The sequence below is a fragment of the Phyllobates terribilis genome, unplaced genomic scaffold (assembly GCF_046119375.1).
Source record: "Phyllobates terribilis strain yellow unplaced genomic scaffold, ASM4611937v1 Scaffold_9__5_contigs__length_417890890, whole genome shotgun sequence".
NCBI lineage: Eukaryota > Metazoa > Chordata > Amphibia > Anura > Dendrobatidae > Phyllobates > Phyllobates terribilis.
The window spans coordinates 396,154,241-396,177,122 of record NW_027362769.1 but is presented as its reverse complement, the minus strand read 5'-3'; the positions used below and the strand labels follow the sequence as shown (position 1 = coordinate 396,177,122).

The following is a 22,882-nucleotide window of genomic DNA, read 5'->3' as shown; positions in this document are numbered from 1 at the left end:
AGTTTTTGGCAAGGCACACCAGCCCTATGTTCACAGATGCAAAAATGAAGCATATCAAGAAAAGAACACTGTCCCTACTGACTGTGAAACATGGAGGAGGCTCTGTTATGTTCTGGGGCTGCTTCGCTGCATCTGGCACAGGGTGTCTTGAATCTGTGCAGGGTACAATGAAATCTCAAGACTATCAAGGGATTCTAGAGAGAAATGTGCGGCCCAGTGTCAGAAAGCTTGATCTCAGTCGCAGGTCATGGGTCTTGCAACAGGATAATGACCCAAAACACACAGCTAAAAACACCCAAGAATGGCTAAGAGGAAAACATTGGACTATTCTGAAGTGGCTTCTATGAGCCCTGACCTAAATCCTATTGAGCATCTTTGGAAACAGCTGAAACATGATGTCTGGAAAAGGCAACCTTCAACCACGAGACAACTGGAGCAGTTTGCTCATGAGGAGTCGGCCAAAATACCTGTCGAGAGGAGCAGAAGTCTCATTGACAGTTACAGGAATCGTTTGATTGCAGTGATTGCCTCAAAAGGTTGTTCAACACAATATTAAGTTAAGAAGAAGAAGAACCATTATTTCTGTCCAGGCCGATTTCAGGAGTATAATTTTTTTTTATTCTGTGGAAGCAGAAAAGCAATGTCTGACCGTCATTTGTTCATTTTCATAGATTTTTAATTTATTATTACTTTTGTCAGATTCAAGTTATTTCTGTGACCATTGTGGGTTTTTCTTTCAATAAACGAGGGGAACCAACAATTTTGACCACGTGTGTACATTACATTATTGATCCTGTACTGATCCTGAGTTACATTCTGTATTACACTCCAGAGCTGCACTCACTATTCTGCTGGAGCAGTCACTATGTACATACATTACATTACTGATTATTATTCTTATTATTTATTATTATAGTGCCATTTATTCCATGGCGCTTTACATGTGAAAAAGGGGTATACATAGCAAAAACAATTACAATAATCTTGAATACAATGTGACAGCGACTGGTCCAGGAAGAGCGAGGACCCTGCCCGCGAGGGCTCACAGTCTACGAGGGATGGGTGAGGATACAGTAGGTGAGGGTAGAGCTGGTCGTGCAGCGGTATGGTGGTGCGGTGGTTACTGCAGGTTGTAGGCTTGTCGGAAGAGGTGGGTCTTCAGGCTTTTTTTGAAGGTTTCCACGGCCGACAAGAGTCTGATGAGTTGAGGTACAGAGTTCCAGAGTAGGGGGGAAGCACGGGAGAAATCTTGTATGCGATTGTGGGAGGAGGAAATAAGAGGGGAGTAGAGAAGGAGATCTTGTGAGGATTGGAGGTTGCGTGCAGGTAAGTACTGGGAGACTAGGTCACAGATGTATGGAGGAGACAGGTTGTGGATGGCTTTGTATGCCATGGTTAGGGCTTTGAACTGGAGTCTCTGGGTAAATGGGGAGCCAGTGAAGAGATTGACAGAGAGGAGAGGCTGGGGAATAGCGGGGGGACAGGTGGATTAGTCGGGCAGCAGAGTTTAGGATAGATTGGAGGGGTGCGAGAGTGTTGGAAGGGAGGCCACAGAGCAGGAGGTTGCAGTAGTCGAGGCGGGAGATGAGGGCGTGCACTAGTGTTTTTGCAGATTCATGGTTTAGGAATGTGCGGACCCGGGAGATATTTTTGAGTTGGAGTCGGCAGGAAGTGGAAAGGGCTTGGATATGTGGTTTGAAGGACAGTTCAGAGTCCAGGGTTACCCCGAGGCAGCGAGCTTGAGCGACTGTGGAGAGTGTGAAGCCATTGACGTTGATAGATAGGTCAGATGGGGGATATGAATAAGAGGGCGGAAAGATGATGAATTCTGTTTTGTTCATGTTAAGTTTTAGAAATCTAGCAGAGAAGAAGGATGAGATAGCAGACAGACATTGTGGGATTTTGGTTAGTAAGGAGGAGATATCAGGTCCAGAGAGGTAGATCTGTGTGTCATCAGCATAGAGGTGATACTGAAAGCCGTGAGACTCTATGAGCTGTCCCAGGCCGAAGGTGTAGATGGAGAAGAGCAGGGGTCCTAGAACTGAACCTTGGGGGACACCGACCTATAGGGGGCAAGATGAGGAGGTGGTGTGTGAGTGGGAGACACTGAATGTCCGGTCTGTTAGGTATGAGGAGATCCAGGATAGGGCCAAGTCTGTGATGCTGAGAGATGAGAGAGTTTGTAGTAAGAGGGAATGGTCCACTGTGTCGAAGGCAGATGACAGGTCCAGAAGGAGGAGGACAGGTTCAGGAGGATGAGGACCGGTCCAGGAGGAGGAGGACAGAGTAGTGTCGCTTGGATTTGGCGGTTAGTAGGTCGTTGGTGACTTTAGTCAAGGCAGTTTCAGTAGAATGGTGCGGTCAGAAATCAGATTGTAGGAGGTCGAAGAGGGAGCAGGAGGAGAGGTGGGAGGACAGTTCAGAATGTTGTTCCAGTAGTTTTGAGGCATAGGGGAGAAGTGATGTGGGGCGATAGCTAGTCAGAGAGGATAGATCAAGGGAGGGCTTTTTGAGGATGGGTGTGATTGAGGCATGTTTGAAGCATGAGGAGGAGATGCCAGTTGTTAATGACAGGTTGAAGAGGTGGGCTAGGGTTGGGATGAAGATAGTGGTAAGGTTTGGGATGAGGTGGGACGGGATTGGGTCAAGTTCACAGGTGGTGAGGTGTGATTTGGAGAGTAAAGAGTAAAGTTGATCTTCCGTAATGGTGGAGAAGGTGGTTTTGGAGGAGGAGGGTTGAGTAGGTGTTGGGAGGGGCTGTGGGGACTTTAGGCAAAAACTTTGTCTGATGGTATCAATTTTCTGCTTGAAGAATGAGGCAAAGTCTTCGGCTGAAATAAGAGGAGAGGGAGGAGGCACTGGGGGACAGAGGAAAGAATTGAAGGTGTTGAATAATTGTTTGGTGTTGTGGGACAGGGAGGATATGAGAGATGTGAAGTATGTTTGTTTTGCTGTTGTGAGTGTGGATTTGAAGGTAGTGAGGGACTGTTTGAATGCGATGAAGTGCTCATTGGAGTGGGACCTTTTCCATCTATGCTCAGCAACCCTGGAGGCCCGTTGCAATTCTTTAGTTAGGCTGGTGTGCCAGGGTTGTCTGTTGATTGTGCGAGCTTTGGTATGTGTGAGGGGGGGCGACTGAATTGAGAGCAGCAGCTGTTGTGGTGTTGTATAAAGTGGCAGCAACATCTGCATCATGTAAGGAACTAATGTCTGTAAGAGGGAGGAGGGACTCAGAGAGTGAGTGTAGGTCAAGGTGTTTAAGATTTCTGCGAGGGTATGCAAGTTTGTGGAGTGGAGATTGTTGCCCTTGAGAGGAGAGGGTAGAGAATGTAAGTAGGTTGTGGTCAGAAAGAGGGAGAGGTGAGTTAGAGAGGTTAGACAAGGTACAGAGGCGGGTGAAGATGAGGTCCAGTGTGTGGCCGTCTTTGTGGATGGGTGCGGAGGACCACTGAGTAAGGCCGAAGGAGGAAGTGAGGGATAGAAGCTTAGAGGCAGCTGAGAGGGAAGTGTCAATAGGGATGTTGAAGTCTCCCATGAGGATAGTGGAGATGTCAACAGAGAGGAAATAAAGTAGCCAAGTGGTGAAGTGGTCAAAGAAGGTGGTGGTTGATCCTGGGGGGCGGTAAATGACAGCCAGTTGGAGGGGGAGTAAATGCGCACGCAGTGCTCTTCAAAAGAGGGGAGAGTAATGGAGGGCGGCAGTGGGATATGGGTGAAGGAGCAGTTATCTGATAGGAGGAAACCTATTCCTCCACCATGCTTGTCGGTGGGGCGGGGGGGTATGGGAAAGGTTGAATCCGCCGCACGAAAGTGCAGCAGGAGAGGCCGTATCAGAAGGGGTGAGCCAGGTTTCGGTGATGGCGAGGAAGGAAAGCTTGTTAGTGATGAAGAGATCGTGAATGTAGGAAAGTTTGTTGCAGACAGAGATAGGGTTCCATAGATCTTATGTTAGAGGGATAGGGGAAGCGGGGGATGGGCGGATGAGTATAAGGTTAGAAGGGTTACGAGAGTTTGGGATAGGTCGTGGGTAGGAGGTGGAAGTGATTGTACGGATGTGGTGAGGAGGGCCAGGATTTGGAGAGATGTCACTGGCAGTGAGGAGGAGCAGAGAAAGCGTTAATAGTTAGGAGCAGGAGAGGGCATGAGGTGCCTGTCTGTGTTTGGAGACAAAGGATTGTATGTTGAGGAATAGCTCTGAGGAGGAGGTGAGATGGGTGGGGAGAATGGATGGAGAGATGAAGAATTCATTACTAGGTGTAGAGATTAGGGGTGGTTGGAAAAGGTGAAGGATTAAGGAGGGAAGAGTGAAAACAAAGACAAACATTGTTTACTGTGACTTAGTATCCAGTTACCTTCAGTTCACTTCAGGTTCAATTCAGGATTAATTCATATTTCTCACACTTAAGCAATGGACACACTTAAGGTGATCCTGAGTTAGATCCTGCATTATACTCCAGAGCTGCACTCACTATTCTGCTGGTGCAGTCACTATGTACATACATGATGTCTCCTACCCTGCACTGATCCTGAGTTACATCTTTGGTACAAGATATATAAATTATGTATGCACCCATGGATTATGCAGTTTATGTCTCAATATAAACCATGTTTGGAGTTGAATATTGGCTTTATAGTTGGAAGTCGCTGTGTTCTGTCGTCTGCAGGATCTTTGTGTTAGGCCGTGGCCCCACTATCAGTATTCGGTCAGTATTCGGTCAGTATTTTTTCTCAGGAGTGGGTGATAAATACAGAATTGGTGACTTGTTTCTATTCTACCTTTTCTCTGATTGTTCTTCACCTGGTTTTGGCTCCCACTCCTGAGAAAAAATACTGACTGAATACTGATAGTGGGGCCGTGGCCTTACACACACAACGTACTTTCCTCAGTTCCCTTTGGTTCACACACTCCATGGCCCCATACACATCAGTTAAAAGTTGTCCAAAATGGTTAATTGTGACTATAATGACCGATCGTCGGCTGCATCAGCGAAATGAACGATATTTGTTTCGGCCGATACCTGCCTGACGAACGTTCGTTATCGGACAAAGATCGGACAAGTTGGATGTTTTAGTCCGATCATAATAATCAATTGAATACAATCTAACATGGCCGATGATTTTTTTTTTTTTTTTACCGGTGACGAACAACCGAGAAATGAGCGGCCCACCATGGACCAGTGTGTATGGGGGGGCCGCAAGTCCGATGTTCTCGGTGGTCTCACTTCTCCCTTCCGATCTCCTTGATGATGGGCTTATCGTGCATCTTCAGAACCTGGTAGAACTTGTCTTTGTCTTTCCAGCCCCAGCTGTCTACAGACCTGAAGATCTCCCTCATCTTGTCCTGAGACGTTCCCTTACTCGTCACTTTACCGCAGGCTTCTTCCGACAGAAGATTCTGCCTTTTCAGGTCGTCCAAAACAGGCTCGATATGTCTGATCTTTTGAATTAGGGCTACACGATGTCTATCGATGACATGGTCTGGAGGATCTGCTGCAATTATCAGAATATAAGGGATGTAAGGTCACCGATCACACAGATGTCACCTACACTTCCCTGCTGTGTAGTGGGAGGGTCCTAAACAAGTCTGTGCACCCTGGAGGGGCAGTCTGCTGTACAGCAACCGCTTTTCTACATTTAACTTCATCTACTCAAATATCGGTGAATAAAACAACGCCTCCCCCATACATTTTTACAGCTGATGCCTGCCGGCCCTTTTGTGGAGGCGATAACTTATTTTGGGTGCGTTGCGGTACTAATGTAGGACTGTAGATACTGGGATACAAGTGAATGTGACAGGGAGGTGAGGATATAACGGCGTTACCTCTCTGGGCGGCTTGTCCGGACAGTTCTTCAATATCTGCTGTGAAGAAACAGACATTGGTGTAAACAGGAGCTGAGATCTGTGCAGACGGCAGGAAGAAATCAGTCAGAAATGGCTCCCGCCATTGTGGACCCAGATATCGGAGCCGCGGTGGTCCCAAACGTCTCGTTGTCATATAAGAAGACCAGTACTATTCAATTCCAGTAATGTTAGGGGGCCGCTGTTGCAGATTTTGGATCGTACTTGTGTAAGTGCTGGGAAATCCCAGGTAAAGGGAATGTGTGGGCAGAAAATGACGTATTGATAAACCGGGCTTTTGTGTTACACAGGGGTTTTTTTTTTTCAAACCACGATCTTTATTAAAAAAAAATAAAAATTATCAATCTCACAAATGTTCACATTGGCCACCATTCACAATAGGTGATGTCACAGCTCACCTCCTCCTCCTCCTGTACAATGACTGATAACACCTCTATATACAGTACATAACACAGGATCCACCATTCACAATAGATGATGTCACAGCTCACCTCCTCCTCCTCCTGTACAATGACTGATAACACCTCTATATACAGTAGATAACACAGGATCCACCATTCACAATAGGTGATGTCACAGCTCACCTCCTCCCCCTCCTGTGTAATGACTGATAACACCTCTATATACAGTAGATAAAACAGGATCCACCATTCACAATAGATGATGTCACAGCTCACCTCCTCCCCCTCCTGTACATTGACTGATAACACCTCTATATACAGCAGATAACACAGGATCCACCATTGACAATAGGTGATGTCACAGCTCACCTCCTCCTCCTGTGTAATGACTGATAACACCTCTATATACAGTAGATAACACAGGATCCACCATGCACAATAGGTGATGTCACAGCTCACCTCCTCCTCCTCCTGTACAATGACTGATAACACCTCTATATACAGTACATAACACAGGATCCACCATTCACAATAGATGATGTCACAGCTCACCTCCTCCTCCTCCTGTACAATGACTGATAACACCTCTATATACAGTAGATAACACAGGATCCACCATTCACAATAGGTGATGTCACAGCTCACCTCCTCCCCCTCCTGTGTAATGACTGATAACACCTCTATATACAGTAGATAAAACAGGATCCACCATTCACAATAGATGATGTCACAGCTCACCTCCTCCCCCTCCTGTACAATGACTGATAACACCTCTATATACAGCAGATAACACAGGATCCACCATTCACAATAGGTGATATCACAGCTCACCTCCTCCTCCTCCTGTACAATGACTAATAACATCTCTATATACAGTAGATAACACAGGATCCACCATTCACAATAGGTGATATCACAGCTCACCTCCTCCTGTACAATGACTGATAACACCTCTATATACAGTAGATAACACAGGATCCACCATTCACAATAGGTGATGTCACAGCTCACCTCCTCCTCCTCCTGTACAATGACTGATAACACCTCTATATACAGTAGATAACACAGGATCCACCATTCACAATAGGTGATGTCACAGCTTACCTCCTCCCCCTCCCTTCTCATTGACCTTTGCACACGCTCATTAGATGCTTTAGTACAGAAGATGGGGTCAGAGTCTGATCTTTGCGGGTAATGTACACGTAAATCTCCTGAAGCAACAAGAAGTTAGAGTCTAAAAAAGCCCCAGTGGCCGATGTGAAAATTGCAAGATTTCTATCTTTAATTTTAATACAGATTATAATATTGGAAAACAAATTGCCAAATATTTAAAAAAAAACTACATTTAACATAAAAATCTGATTTAAACAATAGGCCATTTCCTGACGACAGTAGCTGCAGTATCTCCCACACCAGGACTGCTCTCATTATATATACAGTGAAGGAAATAAGTATTTGATCCCTTGCTGTGTTTGTAAGTTTACCCACTGACAAAGACATGAACAGTCTATAATTTTAAGGGTCGGTTAATTTTAACATTGAGAGATAGAATATCCCAAAAAATCAAGAAAATCACATTGTATAAATTAGATTTTTTTTTTAATTTTACAGTGAGAAATAAGTATTTGATCCCTCTGGCAAACAACTCTTAATACTTGGTGGCAAAACCCTTGTTGGCAGCACAGCAGTCAGAGGTTGTTTGTAGTTGATAATGAGGGTTGTGCACATGTCAGGAGGAGTTTTGGTCCACTCCTCTTTGCAGATCATCTCTAAATCATTCCGATTTTGAGGCTGTCGGAGCTTCAACTCCCTCCATAAGTTTTCTATGGATTAAGGTCTGGAGACTGGCTAGGCCGCTCCATGACCTTACTGTGCATTTTGTTAAGCCACTCCTTTGTTGCCTTGGCTGTATGTTTCGGGTCATTGTCTTGCTGGAAGACCCAGCCACGACCCATCTTCAATGCTCTTACTGAGGGAAGGGGGTTGTTGGCCAAAATCTCACGACACATGACCCCATCCATCTTCCCTTCAGTACGGTGCTGTCGTCATGTCCCCTTTGCAGAAAAGCACCCCCAAAGTATAATGTTTCCTCCACCATGCTTCACGGTTGGGACGATGTTCTTAGGGTTGTACTCATCCTTCTTCTTCCTCCAAACACGGCGAGTTGAGTTAATGCCAAAGAGCTCAGTTTATGTCTCATCTGACCACAGCACCTTCTCCCAATAATTCACAGACTCATCCAGGTGTTCATTGGCAAACTTCAGACGGGCCTGCACATGTGCCTTCTTGAGCAGGGGGACCTTGCGAGCACTGCAGGAGTTTAAACCTTTAAGGCGTAATGTGTTACCAATGGTTTTCTTGGTGACTGTGGTCCCAGCTGCCTTGAGATCATTAACAAGTTCCCCCTGTGTAGTTTTAGGCTGATCTCTCACCTTCCTCATGATCAAGGATACCCCACGAGGTGAGATTTTGCATGGTGCCCCAGATCGATGTCGATTGACAGTCATTCTGTATTTCTTCCATTTTCTTACTATTGCACCAACAGTTTTCTCCTTCTCACCCAGCGTCTTACTTATGGTTTTGTATCCCATTCCAGCTTTGTGCAGGTCTATGATCTTGTCCCTGACATCCTTAGAAAGCTCTTTGGTCTTGCCCTTGTTGTAGAGGTTAGAGTCTGCCTGATTAATTGAGTCTGTGGACAGGAGTCTTTTATACAGGTGACTATGTAAGACAGCTGTCTTTAATGCAGGTAACGAGTTGATTAGGAGCGTCTAACTGGTCTGTAGGAGCCAGAACTCATAATGGTTTGTAGGGGATCAAATACTTATTTCTCACTGCAAAATGCAAATAAGTTTATCTAATTTACACAATGTGATTTTCTAGATTTTTTTTGGGATATTCTATCTCTCAATTGTTAATATTAACCTACCCTTAAAATTATAGACTGTTCATGACTTTGTCAGTGGGCAAACTTACAAAAACAGCAAGGGATGAAATACTTATTTCCTCCACTGTATTACGCTCTCATTATATATCTTATACTCTCATTATAAGAACTGTTTACAGAACATCCTGATTGTCACTACTGGTGCTAGATCCGTCTCCTGATCGCCCCAGGGACATCGCAGGACGAGGAGGACCCTGACGTGATGGGGGGCGGTCTGCGCACACAGGGACGGCCCACACCATAATAAATGCTGAAGATAAACCCCCATACCTCTGGTCAGAAGACCCTTCCACAAAGGTTCTGAGTCCGGACTCTTTTCTGTCTTCACTTTCAAAGAAATCTCCTCGGCGCTGTGGGAGATATTGATTTCACTGAAGGCGTATTCTTCTATTTCTTTATGAGTCGTGAACTGCAAGGTCTACGAGAAACAGGACAAGACACAAGTTATTCCGAGCCACCGGGGCATCGTCACAAAAAAATATATTGTAAGGCAGCGATGGTCATCATGCTGGGGGACACTCACTGCACCGGGTCAATTAAAGCACACATGCAATGTCTTTCTGGTATTGCACAATCCAGCAGTTTATTACACTTCACTACTGCTTATCACCGAGTCCAACTCAGTGGCTCGCCAACATACACATATAATGTCCAGGAGCCTTTCAAGTGGCAGACAGGCCCACTTGGCTCCAGTTACAGCCTCCAGCAAAGTCACTTATATCAACGTCCATATAATGCAGTGTTTTACCTTTGCCGGGTTTTAGCTGCTTCAGTCAGTTTTGCTCTGCCACCACTGTGGCTTTACGGCTTCCCAGATGGGGGTCTCCAGCCCTCGTTCCTTCAAAGGCTACTGGTATGTTGTCTCACCTAACATCCAGCCTCTGCCTTCCAGGACTCTTGCCTTCCAAGCCTCTGGCCCTCCAAGGCTACTGGTATGTTGTCTCACCTAACATCCAACCTCTGCCTTCCAGGACTCTTGCCTTCCAAGCCTCTGGCCCTCCAAGGTTACTGGTATGTTGTCTCACCTAACATCCAGCCTCTGCCTTCCAGGACTCTTGCCTTCCAAGCCTCTGGCCCTCCAAGGCTACTGGTATCGCTTACACATAGGGATCCAGCCTCTGCCTTTCAGGCTTCACCAGGCTTCACTAGGCCTCACTAAGCCTCTCCAGGCTAACGGTGTCCCACACACGGGAACAGGCCTCACGCCTTACACACCCTGTCTCAAAACTACCAGGGTTTATATATCTACCAATGCACACACAGGACCTGTGCTGATGTCACAGTCATGTGATCAGACCATCTGTGTGCACAGGACCTGTGCTGATGTCACAGTCATGTGACCAGTCACCTGAGGGGGAGGTACATGGTCAGCCAAAACACACCCTGGACCATTACAGTAATGCCACAAGCTGCTGCATTACAATATGAAATATATAAATATAATATATAAAAGATACATTTATGCAGTTGGAAAACTTCTGTTTTAGTTTATCTGCACATAATGTCTGCTGCATCCTACGGCCGTGATACTATTACCTCAGGCCAGATATTAGAGGTTGGCTTTCCGTTGATGATGTAGTTGGTTTTGGTGAACACATTATTGATTGCTCCGGGTTTATTAATGTTTTTAAACCCCTGAAGTTCCTTCCAGTCATCAAGTTTCTGGTAATAAAAAAAAAAATGTTCAGATCAACGGCAACATGACAGAAATAAGACCCAGCATCAACATGGGTTTATGAGGGATCGATCCTGTCAGACTCATCTGATCAGCTTCTATAAGGAGGTAAGTTCCACATTGCACCAGGAAAACGCAGTGGATGTTGTCTATCTGGACTTTTCAAAGGCATTTGATATGGTGCCACATAAAAGGTTGGTACATAAAATGAGAGAAATGAGACTAAGGGAAAATAAGTGTAACTGTGTTAACAACTGGCTCAGTGGTAGGAAATAAAAGGTGGTTATTAGTGGTGGTTAACAGTGGGGTACTACAGGGGTCAGTATTGGGCCTTCTTCTTTTTAACATATTTATTAATGACCTTGTAGGGGGCATACAGAGTAGTATTACAATATTTGTAGAGGATACTACAGGGTAAACAACACAGAGGAGGATAATTTTATGTTACAAATTTATATCAGCTGGAAGCTTGGGCTGAGAAATGGCAATTGAAGTTTAATGTAGATAAATGTAAGGCCATGCACTTGGGCAGAGAATATAAAATTTATAATTATGTGTGAAATTGTAAAACACTGGGTAAAACTGTCACTGAAAAAGACTTGGGTGTATGGGTGGAAGGCAAACTCAACTTTAGTGACCAGTGTCAGATAGCTGCTGCCAAGGCTAATAAAATCATGGGAGGCATCAATGCTCATGACAAGAACATAGTTTTGCCTCTATACAAGTCACTAGTGCGGCCACACTTAGAATACTGGGTACAATTTTGGTCTCCAGTGTATAAGGACAGAGGTCGACTAGAGGGGGTGCAGAGAAGAGCGACCAAGGTTATTAAGGGTCACCTGCAGAAGATGGTATATAACACTTGGGGTTATGCAGTTTGGTCCAGTTGTCAAGATCGATAACCCACGTCCTATAGATATAGGAGTCTTCTATAATTATTGGCACACTAGAACTATTTGCTGAGGGTTTCCATAGTTGAGTTGGACACTTCCTTACGTCCAATACCGCTGAAGTGACAATGTACCCTCCCGGTTATTCTGCACTTTCTGGCATATTATACAATGATTCTCTGAGCAATGATTTTACCTCCAATCTGTGTCTGTCAGTGGGAATCAGGTAGAGGTGAATTCTGAACTCCTTAAGTTTCTCGTTGTCTGCGCAGAGCACCCGGGCGTATAACACAACCTTCCCATTAAATGGGTACGGCTTCTTTCTCCTCCAAATAGATGTAACATATTCCCCAATAGGAGCAACACAGGAAAAAGTGGGTTGATCCAGTACAACATAAGAAGGGTCAACTCTACTTGGGATTTGCAGGAAAACTTTACCATCTTTTAAGTGACCAAATTTAATCACTGATTTGTCTCTAAAACCTGTAAATAAGAAAGAATTAATAATTACATCAATCGAAGCGCGCGAGAAGATCGGCGCAGGAGGATCCCCTGACCGTAACTAAAGAAGGATCTTACTGTAAAGCAATACATGGAGACACTGTAATATCCCTGGGCTTGGGCATGCGGCAGTGATTGGCTGCAGCAGTCACATGCCGTAGACGTGATGTCACCACTGCAGCAATGTCAACAAAGGCCGACGGGCGGCAGCAGCGCCGAAGCAAGGCTGACTCAGTTATGACAATGGCGTTGACTCCTTTACGTATCAAACAACAGGAGCGAAGGGTTTGTGCACCTTACCGTCCAGACATACGTAATGTGGCAGGTAGACGGCCGACACTTCGCCAGAAATGACTTGTACGTTGAATATGGGACCCAGTAGTTCGCATCCGTGTTCCTGGATCAGGCTGGAGTAGTCGTTCCCATGCTCGTCCCTATACTCCAATGAATACTCCAATATCGTTTTATTTTCCACCTCGATCTTTATACCAGTTTCTGGGCAATAGAATATGGACTTGACACCGGCATGGACGTTCAATTCAATCCTTAAAAGAAGGAATTTCCGTAAGTCCTCAGGTCATCATTTTTTTGTTCGGGTTTTAAATATTCTATTCTGTTATTTTTTAAAAAAATTAATACGCGGCGTCTCCTGCAGCGGAGGGTGTGCCGGCGTCCGTGCCTCTCGTATGGTGAATATACTGAACCCTGTCATGATACCAAACTGCAGGACGGCTTTAAAGGGAATCTGTCAACAGTTTTTTTTTGCCATGTAATCTGAGAACAGTATAATGTAAGGGGCAGAGATCCTGATTCCAAGGATGTGTCACTTAATTGGGCTGCATGATGTATTTTCAAAATAAGTGTTTTATCAGCAGGAGATTCTCACTTCAGGACTAGATGACTCGTGCCTCCTGGTCCAGCCCGCCTCCGCCACTGATTAGCAGTTTTCTATCATCACACAGTGTACACAGAAAGCTGCCAATCAGTGGTGTGGGCGGAGTTATTCAGAGAAAGCTGCCAATCAGTGGTGTGGGCTGAGTTATTCAGAGAAAGCTGCCAATCAGTGGTGTGGGTGGAATTATTCAGAGAAAGCTGCCAATCAGTGGTGTGGGCGGGATTATTCAGAGAATGCTGCCAATCAGTGGTGTGAGCGAAGTTATTAGGAGAAAGGTGCCAATCAGTGGTGTGATCGGGGTTATTCAGAGAAAGCTGCCAATCATTGGGTTGGGCTGAGTTATTCAGAGAAAGTTGCCAATCAGTGGTGTGGGCGGGATTATTCAGAGAATGCTGCCAATCAGTGGTGTGAGTGGGATTATTCAAAGAAAGCTGCCAATCATTGGGTTGGGCGGAATTATTCAGAGAAAGTTGCCAATCAGTGGTGTGGGCGGAATTATTCAGAGAAAGTTGCCAATCAGTGGTGTGAGTGGAATTATTCAGAGAAAGCTGTCAATCAGTGGTGTGAGCGGGGTTATTCAAAGAAAGCTGCCAATCAGTGGTGTGGGCGGAGTTATTCAGAGAAAGTTGCCAATCAGTGATGTGGGCGGAGTTATTCAGAGAAAGCAGCCAATCAGTGGTGTGAGTGGGGTTATTCAGAGAAAGCTGCCAGTGATGTGGGCGGGGTTATTCAGAGAAAGCTGCCAATCAGTGATGTGGGCGAGGTTATTCAGAGAAAGCTGCCAATCAGTGGTGTGAGTGGGGTTATTCAGAGAAAGCTGCCAGTGATGTGGGCGGGGTTATTCAGAGAAAGCTGCCAATCAGTGGTGTGGGTGGAATTATTCAGAGAAAGCTGTCAATCAGTGGTGTGAGCGGGGTTATTCAAAGAAAGCTGCCAATCAGTGGTGTGGGCGGAGTTATTCAGAGAAAGTTGCCAATCAGTGATGTGGGCGGAGTTATTCAGAGAAAGCAGCCAATCAGTGGTGTGAGTGGGGTTATTCAGAGAAAGCTGCCAGTGATGTGGGCGGGGTTATTCAGAGAAAGCTGCCAATCAGTGATGTGGGCGAGGTTATTCAGAGAAAGCTGCCAATCAGTGGTGTGAGTGGGGTTATTCAGAGAAAGCTGCCAGTGATGTGGGCGGGGTTATTCAGAGAAAGCTGCCAATCAGTGGTGTGAGCGGGGTTATTCAGAGAAAGCTGCCAATCAGTGGTGTGGGTGGGGTTATACAGAGAAAGCTGCCAATCAGAGGTTTGGTCGGGGTTATTCAGAGAAAGCTGCCAATCAGTGATGTGGGCAGGGTTATTCAGAGAAAGCTGCCAATCAGTGATGTGGGCGGAGTTATTCAGAGAAAGCTGTCAATCAGTGATGTGGGCGGACTTATTCAGAGAAAGCAGCCAATCAGTGATGTGGTCGGGGTTATTCAGAGAAAGCTGCCAATCAGTGATGTGGGCGGAGTTATTCAGAGAAAGCTGCCAATCATTGGGTTGGGCGGAGTTATTCAGAGAAAGTTGCCAATCAGTGGTGTGGGCGGGATTATTCAGAGAATGCTGCCAATCAGTGGTGTGGGCGGGGTTATTCAGAGAAAGCTGCCAATCAGAGGTGTGGGCGGGATTATTCAGAGAATGCTGCCAATCAGTGGTGCGGGCGGGATTATTCAGAGAATGCTGCCAATCAGTGGTGTGAGTGGGATTATTCAAAGAAAGCTGCCAATCATTGGGTTGGGCTGAGTTATTCAGAGAAAGTTGCCAATCAGTGGTGTGGGTGGAATTATTCAGAGAAAGCTGTCAATCAGTGGTGTGAGCGGGGTTATTCAAAGAAAGCTGCCAATCATTGGGTTGGGCTGAGTTATTCAGAGAAAGTTGGCAATCAGTGGTGTGAGCGGGGTTATTCAGAGAAAGCTGTCAATCAGTGGTGTGGGCGGGATTATTCAGAGAAAGCTGCCAATCAGTGGTGTGAGCGGGGTTATTCAGAGAAAGTTGCCAATCAGTGATGTGGGCGGAGTTATTCAGAGAAAGCAGCCAATCAGTGGTGTGAGTGGGGTTATTCAGAGAAAGCTGCCAATGAGAGGTTTGGTCGGGGTTATTCAGAGAAAGCTGCCAATCAGTGGTGTGGGTGGGGTTATACAGAGAAAGCTGCCAATGAGAGGTTTGGTCGGGGTTATTCAGAGAAAGCTGCCAATCAGTGGTGTGAGTGGGGTTATTCAGAGAAAGCTGCCAGTGATGTGGGCGGGGTTATTCAGAGAAAGCTGCCAATCAGTGGTGTGAGCGGGGTTATTCAGAGAAAGCTGCCAATCAGTGGTGTGAGTGGGGTTATTCAGAGAAAGCTGCCAATGAGAGGTTTGGTCGGGGTTATTCAGAGAAAGCTGCCAATCAGTGGTGTGGGTGGGGTTATACAGAGAAAGCTGCCAATGAGAGGTTTGGTCGGGGTTATTCAGAGAAAGCTGCCAATCAGTGATGTGGGCGAGGTTATTCAGAGAAAGCTGCCAATCAGAGGTTTGGTCGGGGTTATTCAGAGAAAGCTGCCAATCAGTGATGTGGGCAGGGTTATTCAGAGAAAGCTGCCAATCAGTGATGTGGGCGGAGTTATTCAGAGAAAGCTGTCAATCAGTGATGTGGGCGGACTTATTCAGAGAAAGCAGCCAATCAGTGATGTGGTCGGGGTTATTCAGAGAAAGCTGCCAATCAGTGATGTGGGCGGAGTTATTCAGAGAAAGCTGCCAATCAGTGATGTGGGCGGACTTATTCAGAGAAAGCAGCCAATCAGTGATGTGGTCGGGGTTATTCAGAGAAAGCTGCCAATCAGTGATGTGGGCGGAGTTATTCAGAGAAAGCTGCCCATCAAAGGTGTGAGCGGGGTTATTCAAAGAAAGCTGCCAATCAGTGATGTGGGCGGAGTTATTCAGAGAAAGCTGCCAATCAGTGGTGTGGGCGGAGTTATTCAGAGAAAGCTGCCCATCAAAGGTGTGGGCGGGGTTATTCAAAGAAAGGTGCCAATCAGTGATGTGGGCGGGGCTATACACAGCTCAGCATTCTGAGCTCTGCTAGATCTGCAGCAGAGAAAACTTATTCTATTAAAACTGTAACACCCAGTAAACTAAGTGATATATTGCCGGTATCAGGGTCTCTGTACAAATCCATTGAGAAACAAACTGAAATCTTTTCAGGTTCCGGCACTTTTTACCTGTATCTGTTGTGGCTGATGATTTGTGGTGCTAAACCAGAAAGTTCGGTGACCTAAATCAGGATAGAAAATACCCAAAAAACTTTGAAGTTGCATTAATAATACAGTATGTGTTATAGTTGAAGCTCAGCGATGTCCCTGTCACATGTCTCACAATGATTATGGTATCAGACATGGGTCATTAGTAGTTTTCCTCCGGGGGCAAAATGGAAGAGGAGATACAATGGCGGTGTAGCCACACCATGCACCAGGCTGACCTGCGTATACTCTGGTATATCATTATTAGTGACTCTTCCTATACTACAACCCAAGTGTTACATTCTAGAAGGAATTATTTTAATGAAACGTATTTAAAGGCAGCGGTGACAGCTCGTTAAAAAAGGCCAAATCTGGGTGACGCGCCCTCAATATCTCATATTATGCTTACTTTGTTGACACGCTCTTATGTGTGCGTGTTTGATGGGATTGTACTGGTGTTTGGGAATGAGGAGACAGCTTGTTCTAGGGGGAGCGTCACCCAAGACGTTTCAGGAGCTCAGGGGACAAGGCATTAGGGGTGTGGAGACTGAGCAGAGCCGTATGTGTGGGCTGTCGGTGTAAGCCAGCACTCCAAGCATAGCATCATGGATTGAGGCACCAGTTTCCCTCCATTCGTGGTTTTAGTGACAGAGGGCATGCAGGAGGTGGGATCTCCATGCCGTTTAAGAGCAGCTATGCAGCGTAGTAAAGGCCAAGTATACTCACCAAATGGTGCAACGTATCAGGTTTACGTAGGCGTTTGTCTCTGGGGGAAGAAAACATTGCCCGCCGGTAAGGAATGAAGGAAGAGCCACCCACGTAGCCAGAGTGAGGCAGAGAAGGTGAGAGGCCTACCAGTATCATCCAGAGGGTACTGAGTGAGTATATCACCCCTGAGAAAAGATGGAGAGTAAGAGCTGCCCGGGAAAGTCAAGGTAAAGTAGAGCTGCCAAGAGTGCGACAGACAAGCACACCCAAGACGGCATGAGCCTTGGGGCCGGTATGCTGTGAGGGAAGTGCGAAGACCATGGTAAGCGATCGTGCCAAGTGCCAGTGACTGGCAGAGGATTATCCAGGAAGGACTGCTGTCCTGAAGAATGGAGCTGACGTGAGCATCCAGGATAAGATATATCCAGCAGGGCCAAAATACTGGACAGGAGAGAGACTTTTGCCATCTTATGTGATAAGTTCCATGCAGCGATTGTCTTTGTGGCTCCTATCAAGTAGATGTGTACCGATGGAGACTGCCGCAATGTTCTCTTCTAGATCGGAGTGGGACATCTCCATGTATAGGACATTGACATGATTCCACCATTCACAGTGTCCTCGGGACGCTGTGAATGACAGCTCTGCTGTCCTTTGGGATCAGGGCTGGCGAAGCTGTTAGGATTGTGAGTGACAGCTCTACCGTCCAATCTGAAGCAGAGGTGTGAGTATTGTGATTGACAGCCCAGTCGTCCAATCTGGCTGGGTCTGCGGGATCTCCTTCAGGTCTCATGCATCCTGGGTGACTACAGGGCTATCTAGCAATCTGATAATTGTAGCTTTGCTCAAGTGGTGTGTGTGTTTGCCCTGTACTCTTAAGTTGTATTCTGATCTCCGTTGCTGACCTAGGATTTACCTTTTTGACCATTCGTCTGACTTTCCCCTTTGCTTTGATCCGCTACCTTCCTAATTCTCTGACTTCGGACTGTTACCTGACTACACTTTTGTCTTTTTCCCTTGTCTATTACGAGCCCTCTTGGTAGTGACCCTGGACCTCTTGACTATACAGCGTCACGGTAAGTCCATGAGTAGTGACTAGCGTCACAGGCATCCAGTGTTTTCCATCACTGACGCACCCTGACATACTGCACGGCTGATAAATTACCTTTACAGGGGGTCTGGCTGCCATCTTTTGTCCAGCAATGAACTTGGTTGACGATGTGCTGACTATTGTTTCTCTGTACGGCTCTTTCATTACGTGCCCAAAATAAAGTCTGCAAACCAGAAAATGTTAAAATTCTAACTATTGGTTACCTTAATAGTTTAGTTTTGATTTTGCACTTATAACTCGTTGACATCACAGAGGGGGCTCATCATTGATTACAAATCATCATGGTACATACAAAACCTGGGAAAAAACACTGCAGTAAGAAAATAAATGGTAACACATGTAAAAAACATCGGGTACTTGGTTATCAAAGAAGCGTAAAAGCCATCCCACTGCGACAAGGTGTACCCAAACAGGATAGTCCTTAACTCTAGGAACTCACCTCGCCATGTGCCAGAAGGCCTCAAAATAGAAGGGGGCAAAGCAGGACCAGTGCCTGACTGTGTTGGGACCAGCCTATGGAAAAGCTGGGTATAAAGGAGTCCAATCTGGGGGGAGGGGAGAGCCATACCAACCCCCTCCCCTTCCCAAATACACTGGGTACAAAAACATAGGCTAGTATATAGCAAGGCGAGTCACTAGCGTTAGGGACAATCCAGATTGCGTTCACCTTGTCGCAGTGGGAAAGCCGTTACACTTTTTTGATAATGAAGTCCACTATGTTTTTTACATTTGTTACTATTTCTTTACTTTAATCATTTTTAGAGGAATAATTCCTTCCAAATATAGGAATCAGATCCCTGGACCAACGGTCGCACCCGCAGAAATGTAATCTGCATAGCGTGACTGCTCTTACAGTAAAGAATTCCTATTCGTGGTGATGAGAAAACCTTCTTAGCACCATAAACGTATTAGATGGCTATACTACATCAGGTCTGACTTTAGAGATGGAGAAGCCAATTCATCAAAGCTTTTTTTACGCCAAAAAGAGTTGCATAAAAGCTTTAAAAATTTGCTACATTTTTGCACAACGCAATTGAATCAGTTCTGCTGAAATGGGCGGACCTGGGGAGGAGTCAGGACATGGCGGGACCACGCTCACCCGTCCAATTAATCAAACGTACAGGAGGCCACTCAGATGCCTCTTAGTGGATTTGGCGCCTTGTACTCCAGTAACTCTTGGGTAATGCCGTAATGCGAGCGTGCGCTACTCCAGTCTTGATGAATGAGCCTCAGTGATTCTAGTAGTTGTTTGTTCACCGTGATATGTGGCTTGTAATTGTATTAACGTATAACTACTGTACAGCTATTGGACATCCCCATTAGCTATAATTAATTATTTTAGTGTCAATACTACTGAAATTCTGGATCTGAGCCACTATCCTCACTGCGAGCGATTCTGAACATGTCGCATTGCTTAGTAGTGAATGTCTATCACGAGTAATAGAGAAATGACACAGGGAAAAAATACTGAACACATTAAAAAAGAGAGGAGCAAAAAGTCCTGACACCAACTGAAATCTATCAGTAATTAGAAAGCAATCCCGCCACTTAGTGAAAAATAATATCAGCAGGTTCAACCGGCGGCCTATAAAAAGCAGTCTCATTACCAAAGTGCCACACAAGAAACATCTCATGATGGGTAAAACCAGTGAGCTGTCTCAAGATCTTCACAACCTTATTGTTGCAAAACATACTGATGGCATTGGTTACAGAAGAATTTCTAAACTACTGGCGGTTCCAGTGAGCGCAACTGGGGTCATAATCCGGAAGTGGAAAGAACATAATTTCACAATTAGCCGGCCACGACTAGGTGCTCCCCAAAATATTTCAGACACAGTGAAAAGAATTATCAGAAGAGTTGTCCAAGAGCCAAGACCTCCTGTGGAGAGCTAGAGAAAGACCTAGAATCAGCAGATACAATGTTTCAAAGAAAACTATAAGTAATGCACTTAATCTTCATGGCCTGCATACACACTCGCAACACAATACTCCATCGTTGAACAAAGAGCATGTTCAATCGCTACGTTTGCTCAACAACATTTAGAAAAGCCGGTGAAATATTGGAAGAATATAGTCTGGTCAGTTGAGACCAAAATTGAACTGTTTGGATGCCATAATGAACAATGTGTTTGGAGGCCAAAAGGCACTGCATATCAACTCAAAAAACACCATACCAACAGTTAAAGGGGTATTCCCATCTCCAAGATCCTATCCCAATATGTAGTAGGTGTAATAATAATATAATTAGAAATGTAGTATTCTTTTTCTGATTCACTATGTCTCTTTCCTCATGTGCAGGCATTGCAGGACCTTGGGTATGCATGATTACGACCACTAGCAACTAGCTAACTGTGACTATATCAATGGTCGTAAAGTCCTGCAATGCCTGCACATGAGGAAAGAAACACAGCGAATGAGAAAATCTATACTATATTTCTAATTGGAGGTATTTGCTAATATCACTATTACACCTTCTACATATTGGGATAGGATCTTGGAGATAGGAATACTCCTTTAAGTTTGGAGGTGGAAACATTTTGATGTGGGGCTGTTTTTAAGAATACAGCACTGGCAAACTTCAAACAATTGAAAGAAGGATGAATGGACAAACGTACAAGACATTCTTGATAAAAATCTGCTGCCATCTACCAGAATGATGAAGATGAAACAAGAGTGGACGTTTCAAGCAAGACAATGATCTCAAACACACAGCCAATAGAAAGAAAATAAAGCTCCTAGAATGGCCGAGCCGATCACCGGAAGGGACTAAAGGGACTAAAGAGAGTTCATATAAGGAGCCCACAGAAGCTTCAGGATTTGAAGAGTGTTTGAGTGAAGAATGGGCCAAAATCACACCTGAGCAATGCCTGCGACTACTTTCTCCATAGAGGAGGCATCTTAAAGCTTCATCACCAACATAGGATTTTGTACGAAGTATTAAATAAATTTCAGTAAGTGTGAGCAATACGTTTTCCTTGTGTCATTTATCATTATTACACATAATTTATGGACATCTATGGTGATTTATTTTTTGCCTGTGTGGAGTGGTATTCACAGCTGGAGCCGCTCTGGACTTTTTTTTAATGAAGTTTCAGATCCTCTCAATTGAAAATTAGGAGCCAACTACAATATCCTGAGGAAGGCACTGGATCATGTATAAAACTGCCCGTTTCGGCCCTGAGCCAGTGCATTCCGACCTCAGGCTATCATAATGAGATTTTTGGATCTCTGGCACTACTCAATGCAACCCACCCTGCAAACAAAGGCACAAAAGCCATCAAAGTAATGCTGATCGAAAAATAATAATTATTATGGCTATTAGAAGGCAGGGATGAAAAAAGGAAAAATAGCAGAAGGTGGGAAGGGATTAAACACGACTCAGAACACTACACAAAATCATTGCTCTGCGGCCACGCCTGTTCAGACGCTGCTAACGCCCCCGCCGATCTCTCCTTACTGCTCCAGTAATGACATTGTGACATACGACCACTATAACCAATTGCTGGCTGTAATGGGGTCCCACTGTCGTCAGGTCTATAGTGGTCAAATATCGTTGGAAAGAAAAAAATGTTGAAAAGAAGACAATAAAGCAGATAAATGGAGGATAGATATACTCCCCAGTGCACCGCAGTACTTGTATCTCCGCTTCCAACGAGGAAATGGAAGAGACTGAAAAGATTACACAATATACAGGCGACACCTATGTACACGACATGACGGGGTCTAGGAAATAATATGGAAACTAACCGGATGGTAAATACATTCTAATATATATGAAAAATAGCAAATGTATAAATGTTAGGAGCTGCAAGTAGGAGCCCTACTGGGCTGGGGCAACGAGGGTCCACCAGTAAATATCAGCCAACAGCCCAGTGCATGCCAAAAGGACTCGATGTAATAAGCAGGGATAGATCCCAGCTTAGAAGAGAAGATTATTATTAGAGGATCTGAGAATACAGAAAAGCGACTTTTCCATAGTCCTAAAAAAACATTATGCTGCCAAAACTCCTCCATGCAGGGAGGCCACCACAGGACCTCCAGGGAACGGTCAATGAGACCACATAGAAAGAGAAAAATAAAGCCCCAGATTCCTAAATTGTAGAAAGAAGACACTAAAAAAAAGTGAAAAATAGATATAAAATAACACCAAAGAGCAGCTGAGCAGTGGTAAGAGATTATAAGACCCTTCCGGGAAGCAGAGACCCTGAGATAAATATTATTATACTTACTGGTTCCAGACAGAAAATGAAGCAGTTGAGGCACTGTTGGGGTATATACACACATAAAGGACAGCCACGTACCCACAATGTGACCTCACTCAGCAGGAGTTTTTAGTGATATGATAGGTGGAGGTGGGACAAACATCGCTCCTCCTCCTCATATAACACAGAGGATTCTCGGAATAGCTTCCTCGCCTCGCGCAGGGCTGGGACCAGGAATGGAGACACTGTCAGTGGGTGGCACTCTCTTCCGGGGGGACGATAGGTACTTATACTCCTTTATGCTACATTCATTAAAAGTAATTATAATTCTGAAACATAAAGTGTATTATCTTCTCTGCTCTCCGTGAGCTCTCATGACTCTACCAATAAAACATTCAGAGATCTCGTTACAAGTTACAATGACCAACAGCAGAGGCAAAACTTAGAGGTAAGGGACCA

At 45.1% G+C, this 22,882-nt stretch overlaps 1 protein-coding gene across 2 annotated transcripts; it reads right to left on the bottom strand.

Annotated features, from left to right (window-relative positions):
• Positions 1-888: 888 nt before the first annotated feature.
• Positions 889-22,575, bottom strand: LOC141162576 (NACHT, LRR and PYD domains-containing protein 1b allele 3-like). 2 transcript variants are annotated; one of them, XM_073648810.1, is made up of 9 exons: positions 22,451-22,575; positions 18,276-18,384; positions 16,388-16,440; positions 12,575-12,819; positions 11,970-12,256; positions 10,745-10,870; positions 9,479-9,626; positions 5,822-5,860; positions 889-5,490 (listed from the first exon to the last, which is right to left on the bottom strand). In XM_073648810.1, the coding sequence occupies exons 2-9, from the start codon at positions 18,363-18,365 to the stop codon at positions 5,219-5,221; spliced, it is 1,260 nt and encodes a 419-aa protein (XP_073504911.1). In that variant the 5' UTR covers positions 18,366-18,384; positions 22,451-22,575; the 3' UTR covers positions 889-5,218. The 2 variants fall into 2 exon arrangements, with proteins under 2 accessions (XP_073504911.1, XP_073504912.1); XM_073648811.1 differs by having other exon boundaries at positions 5,822-5,857.
• Between the last annotated feature and the right edge of the window lie 307 nt (positions 22,576-22,882).

Excerpts from the sequence above, each read along its gene's own strand:
- LOC141162576 (XM_073648810.1), bottom strand. The coding sequence starts at position 18,365 with ATGAAAGAGCCGTACAGAGAAACAATAGTCAGCACATCGTCAACCAAG. Across the intron at positions 16,441-18,275 it reads CAGCCAGACCCCCTGTAAAG|GTCACCGAACTTTCTGGTTT; the intron begins GTAATTTATCAG and ends ATCCTGATTTAG. Across the intron at positions 5,491-5,821 it reads CGGACAAGCCGCCCAGAGAG|CAGATCCTCCAGACCATGTC; the intron begins GTAACGCCGTTA and ends TGATAATTGCAG.